The sequence below is a fragment of the Clarias gariepinus genome, chromosome 13 (assembly GCF_024256425.1).
Source record: "Clarias gariepinus isolate MV-2021 ecotype Netherlands chromosome 13, CGAR_prim_01v2, whole genome shotgun sequence".
Lineage (NCBI taxonomy): Eukaryota > Metazoa > Chordata > Actinopteri > Siluriformes > Clariidae > Clarias > Clarias gariepinus.
In genome coordinates, this window is record NC_071112.1 from 30,491,155 (window position 1) to 30,496,946 (window position 5,792).

Consider the following 5,792-nt stretch of genomic DNA (forward strand, 5'->3'; position numbering starts at 1 on the left):
TTCGGTGGCGTGTGCTGATTACTAAACATCACATTAACAATATAAACCTGGAATTTTATTTTAAAAAAGAAAAGTAAAATGTAGTGGAAAATTAAATGCTAGGATGATTTTACACCGGCGTTTACGACAGTCACCAAAGGGTCCTTTGTGATAGCCTTGCGACAGTCTTATTCAGCGTTAGAGCGGCTGAAACCCAAACAGCTTCGTCATCACTACGCGGAAGTGCACTCGCTACTTACGGAGACGGTGGCTTTTGTGCACTGTGTAGTGCACTAGTTGTTAAACTGAGACACGGGATGACACTTCCGGGTAAACAGTATTAGTGTCAAGTCCAACATAGAAGAGAACCAGTTCTTCAGCAATGTAGCTAAAGGTAGCCTTGTTGGTGTTTATTAATTAGTATATGTTTAGTCGTTTATTTATTTAGTGCATGTTTTCTTATGGCTTATTTTTGTTAGGCAAAATCTTTTATTATTTTTTATTAAACTTTATTATTATTTAATAAGATTTATGAAAGTCTATACTTTTGTCATCTTTAAAAATTTTATTTCTTTTTTTTTGCATGCAGGTAGCATTGACTTAGATTCAAACAAACAAATATATATATATATATATACACACACACACACACACACACACACAAACACAGTACATACATATATGTAATTATAAATATGAACTATTAATCAATGGCAGTAATTTTATGATTATTATTATTATTATTATTAGGGCTTAAGCACTATGACATCATCACCGACACTTTCATAATGTTGTTTTAATAGTTTTGTTATAAATATGCGTGAGCCCGCTCATAGTTGCTTGCAACTATATATTATTTATATTATTGTTATAAAATACAAAAAAATGAGATGCATTTTAAATATAAATGACCGTCCAAGAGAAAAGAGGCCCATCCAGTGAGTTGATAATCTGCATAGTCCAGTTTAGATCGCCTCGGACGCTCGTGACAGTTGTTGTTCTTTAAACCACGTTTGGTATGTACAGTACAAACCCTGCGTCCTGGGAAATACCCCCCAAAAAACCCTGCTGGTCATGAAGACATCACAATTTTGGCCCTTCGTCGCCACGAAGGGAATCACGTTTGGCCATTTTCCTTCTTTCAACACATCTACTTTGCAATACTTAAAGATAATCAGTGTTGTATATTTAAATAATAAGAAATAATGATCATCCATTGTTTGAAATGTCTCTTTGGTAAACAAATGAGCTTTCTTTTCACTCTAAGATTATGCAAACTTATTTTCAAGATCACATGTAAATGTCCTGACTTCAGACAGTGTATTTGTGTTTTAGTAGGAAGAAACAACATGACTGAGAAAAGACTTCACGACACAGAGGTCAGATTTAGTGCAGACCTGCTGCTTGTCGAACAGACATGTTTTCCCGGAGAATGACGCGATTTCGGCGTAAACTCTACTGCACTTTGGTCGCCCTGGTCTTGTTCATCTTGGTCGTCCTGAAAAGCATGTCTATGGACGACAGGATCTCAGGGGGCGGCTTTGGGCTTGAAGCCTTTCTTCAGGAATCCCAGGGAGACGGTGGTGCTGGTGGTGATGCTGAGGTTCGCATCCTGTCAGAGACCAGCATGGTCAAAAACATCCTGAAGGAAAAGGTCGCGAGCATTTTTAGGAGAGGCGTCCAGGAGAAAGATTTCCTTCCACCTAATTACAACGTACACGTTTTCTACTACACGTGGTATGGAAACCCTTGGTATGATGGGAAATACATTCACTGGAATCACCCGTTCCTGCCACACTGGAACCCCAAGGTCGCAGCAGGCTACGCGACAGGAACGCACAATCCTCCTGATGACATCGGTGCCAACTTCTACCCTGCGTTGGGGGCGTATAGCTCTCGGAACCCTTCGGTTATAGAGGTCCATATGCAGCAGCTACGGACAGCAGCCATAGGTAAGATATAACAAGATAAGAAGACATGTTATCGAACATTTATGAAAGGAGTCTCCAATGTCGGTGGTCTGTAACAGACAATTTCTCTGCTTATTTTCATCATGATACTTCAAAAGGGGTTTTGGCGCTGTCCTGGTACCCGCCTCTCATGAAGGACGATAACGGTGAACCGACTGACGACATCGTGCCTTTGATTTTGGAAGCAGCAGCAAAGTACAAAATAAAGGTAGGAGTGTTTTTAAGGTAATTTTTTTTAAATGAGGGGTGTTCAAGGTAAACCTTGTACTTGTAATGCAATTTCTGGTGAATGAAGGCGTAAAAGTGATTGGCATTTACAGAAGACTTCAAACACAGTGCGGTGATGATGCTCTGCAGTAAAACATTTGAATGGTGCAAATGTTTTAAAGAAAGCTGTAAGTCTGAATGACGATCCTGGCCAAGGTGGCTCGGAGCTCGTTGCAATCGTTTCCATGTAAGTTCGTTCCTGTTACCGTCTGATCCCTGAAAATCTACGGGTAACTTGTCATTAACTTAAGAAAGAGACGGATCTGTCTGAGGGGACTGTACACATTCATTCACCAACAAAACATTAAAGGAACTCGGCTGGGAGTTATTGGAACATCCCCCTGTATAGTCCTGATGCTTCCAAGCCATTTCCACATGTTCGGAAAAGGCATCAAAGGAGTTCCTGGGAGGCCAGCGTTGCAGACGTGAAGTAGGCAGTCCGATCACGGCTCTTGCGTACTGAGAAAACCTTCTACTCTGATGGTGTCCAAGCACTAGTGAAACACTGGGATAAGTGCATCAGTGTAGCTGGGGATTATATAGAGAAATAAAGGGAGTTTGTTACGCTCATAACTGTGTTCTGAAAGTCCCGGTTTGACTTGAACAACCCTCGTACATATTGTGGCTCTTTTTTTCTTTCCCCAGCATGATCTTTTAATGAATAAATCTTTTTTCAGGTGGCTTTTCATATCGAGCCGTACAAAGAGCGCAACGACACGAACATGCTTGAAAATGTCAAATACATCATTGATTAATGAGTACAAATGATACGATATGGGTTATAATTATAGATTAATTTTTTTTTTCATGTACTATACAATTTTTTGCAGGATTGATGAGATAAACTTTGCCTCTAATATGTCCTGAGACATGATTTCATTCATGTTAAGCTTTAGTAATGCATGAGGCATTTGCAGATAAGAAGCACAACATCACACCCGCAGTGCTCCCACCACCATGCTTCACCGTTTGTACGGTAGTTTTTTTCGGGATCATACACAAAAGCCACCCTTAATTTATTATTATTTTTTTTAATTGTTCCAAAACCTCTTTGAGAAGAGCTCCGATCCATCTAGGTTGTTCTTAGATGTTTTTTTTTTGGCCAGTATGCTGTGAAACAAAATCATGCAGGAAGGTGTGAGGAAGAACCACTACATGGAGTAACAGAGATCTGTCTATGGTTTTGCAATGGTATTATGCTAGGCAGGATATACTCTGACTCTGTGTGTGTGGTAGAGCCACAGGTTTTCCGCCACGCCGAGCCGATTGAGAGGAGCAGCACGAGATGTTCAGGTTCAACTAAAGGTTAACATTCTCTTTGCCAGTCTGTGCAGAGCAGGGAAAAAAATCAGGCTGTCTAAAAAAAGACAGGAAGAGCACCGAAGCAACAGAAATACCTTGAGCGAAATAAGATATTCGCTTTATGCCTATTGATTATTTTCCTGTAATAAGTATTTGTTTTTGCACTTGCCTCAAGAGCTTTCGACTGACAGATGTTTTTTTGTAAATAGGTACGGAGATCATCCTGCATTCTTCAGATACAAGAAATCAAACAGCAGAAAGCATCTCCCGTTGTTCTATATTTACGACTCCTATATGCAAAGTCCGACCGTCTGGGCGCGGCTGCTTAAGAACGTCAGGAACACCCAGTACGACGGCATCTTCATCGGCCTGCTCGTGGAGGAGAAGCATAAAGACGAGGTCGTGGCTGCGGGCTTCGATGGCGTTTACACGTACTTTGCGACTAACAGCTTTTCCTACGGCTCCACTCAGCGGAACTGGAGATCCATCAAGTGGTTCTGCGACAGCTACAATTTGATATTCATCCCCAGCGTAGGTCCAGGCTATATCGACACCAGCGTTCGGCCCTGGAACGCACAGAACACACGGAACCGGATGAACGGCAAGTATTACGAGACGTCTCTGAGAGCAGCGCTCGAGACCAGGCCCGAGATCATCTCTGTGACTTCGTTTAACGAGTGGCACGAAGGGACGCAGATCGAAACAGCCATACCTAAGATGAGAGGCAAGACTGCGTATTTAGATTACCTTCCCTACAAACCTTCCTTGTATTTAGACATTACGCGCAGGTGGGCGGAGAAATTCAGAGAAGAACAGGAGACCTGGCGAAAGTGAGAGTGCTCCGAATGGGATGCGAGTCTGGGTGAAGGAATTCTTCATGAAATGTTGAACGGTTGATGTTAATCAAGTATTCAGTCAAATCACTTGTGTTAAATCCTGGATGACGTCACTCTCAGCGGAACGACCGTCTCCGATGCTGTCGGGTTAATGACATTGACAAAAGCTTATAATTATTCATTAAATCGAAATAAAATGCCGAACGTTAACTACTTTGATTCCGTTGTGGACGTAAAAGATTTCACGGATTGTTCAACAGGTTATTCATCACGTTTGACTGAAATGTCATTTTATTGCTGGAATTAATTTCCAATTAAGCTTTCATCGCTTAATTGATTTGGTAATCTGATTAAATCCCATGAAATGTCATGAAGTCTGAAATCAGAGTTTTTCTGCCAATAAATTAAGGTGACATGTGTACAGAAAACCTTTTTATTCACGCTACCATCTAACCTCAGCTAACCTGGGTGTCAAAAAGCCTGGTGAACAGAAGCAGTGATAAAAACATTCAGTCCATCTAAAAACCCCACTATAACCAATCGATATCCCTCCACACTGGGAGCTTCATGCTCTGATCACATCCTTTAAACTTTTCATCTTTTATCAATCTCTTAGAAAAAGTTATTTTTTAAGGATTTAAGACCAAGCCAGAAGATTTTTAAGTCTCAGAAGTTTATGTATTTTTCTTTATACTCGCATGCGTATGATAATGAAAATGCTAATCAGCTGTAAATCACCAACCGTGTGCACAGCACAGCTGATTTGCATTCGATGACGCCTTCAAAACTCTTGAAAAAGCTCCTGCAGCAGAAATGACAAGTGAAAGCGTTCTCCGAGTTCACATTATTTGCTTGCATCATGCAAAGAAAACAACTAAGGATTCACAAGCCCCCCCCCCCCCCCCCCCCCCCCCCAATAAAAAAGTAAATTGATTTGAAATAAAAGTGATTGACTGATCATTAATGGAACCGTCGCTCTGGAGAAGGCCGCCTGCCAAATGTAAATGTAAAATGTAAATCTTAGGCAATTTACAACTGATAATACTGAAACTGGACTGAGAACTGTCTGATACATTATTAAAACCTGGAAGTGCTGAACGACCAGTTTCATAGAAGAAACATTAAGGAAACAGAATGGAAAAGAACAGTTAGGAAAAGAAATGTTTGAAGATGAAACGTTTGGTGAAGTTGCAACTTAAAACAAAAACTGCCAGTAGAAATCAGAGCTACGTTTAATAGTGAAACTAAGAGGATTTACATACACACACAATAAAAAATTACTTCACAGTGAGACTCATCAAAAAAAAAAGTCTTCAGTTTGCTAGAGAGCATAAAGACTGGACTTTGGAGCGATTAAAAAAGGTCATGTGACCTGATGAGCCCAGACTGACCCTGTTCCAGAGTGATGGGCGTGTCAGGGTAAGAAGGGAAGTACATG

At 40.8% G+C, this 5,792-nt stretch overlaps 1 protein-coding gene across 1 annotated transcript; it reads left to right on the forward strand.

The window, feature by feature from the left end:
• Positions 1-303: 303 nt before the first annotated feature.
• On the forward strand, positions 304-4,782 carry manea (mannosidase, endo-alpha). Its single transcript, XM_053509219.1, has 5 exons — positions 304-373; positions 1,315-1,931; positions 2,048-2,157; positions 2,894-2,966; positions 3,724-4,782. The coding sequence occupies exons 2-5, from the start codon at positions 1,397-1,399 to the stop codon at positions 4,350-4,352; spliced, it is 1,347 nt and encodes a 448-aa protein (XP_053365194.1). The 5' UTR covers positions 304-373; positions 1,315-1,396; the 3' UTR covers positions 4,353-4,782.
• The last annotated feature ends 1,010 nt before the right edge of the window (positions 4,783-5,792 follow it).

Excerpts from the sequence above, each read along its gene's own strand:
- manea (XM_053509219.1), top strand. The coding sequence starts at position 1,397 with ATGTTTTCCCGGAGAATGACGCGATTTCGGCGTAAACTCTACTGCACT. Across the intron at positions 1,932-2,047 it reads GCTACGGACAGCAGCCATAG|GGGTTTTGGCGCTGTCCTGG; the intron begins GTAAGATATAAC and ends ATACTTCAAAAG. Across the intron at positions 2,967-3,723 it reads AAATGTCAAATACATCATTG|ATAGGTACGGAGATCATCCT; the intron begins ATTAATGAGTAC and ends GTTTTTTTGTAA.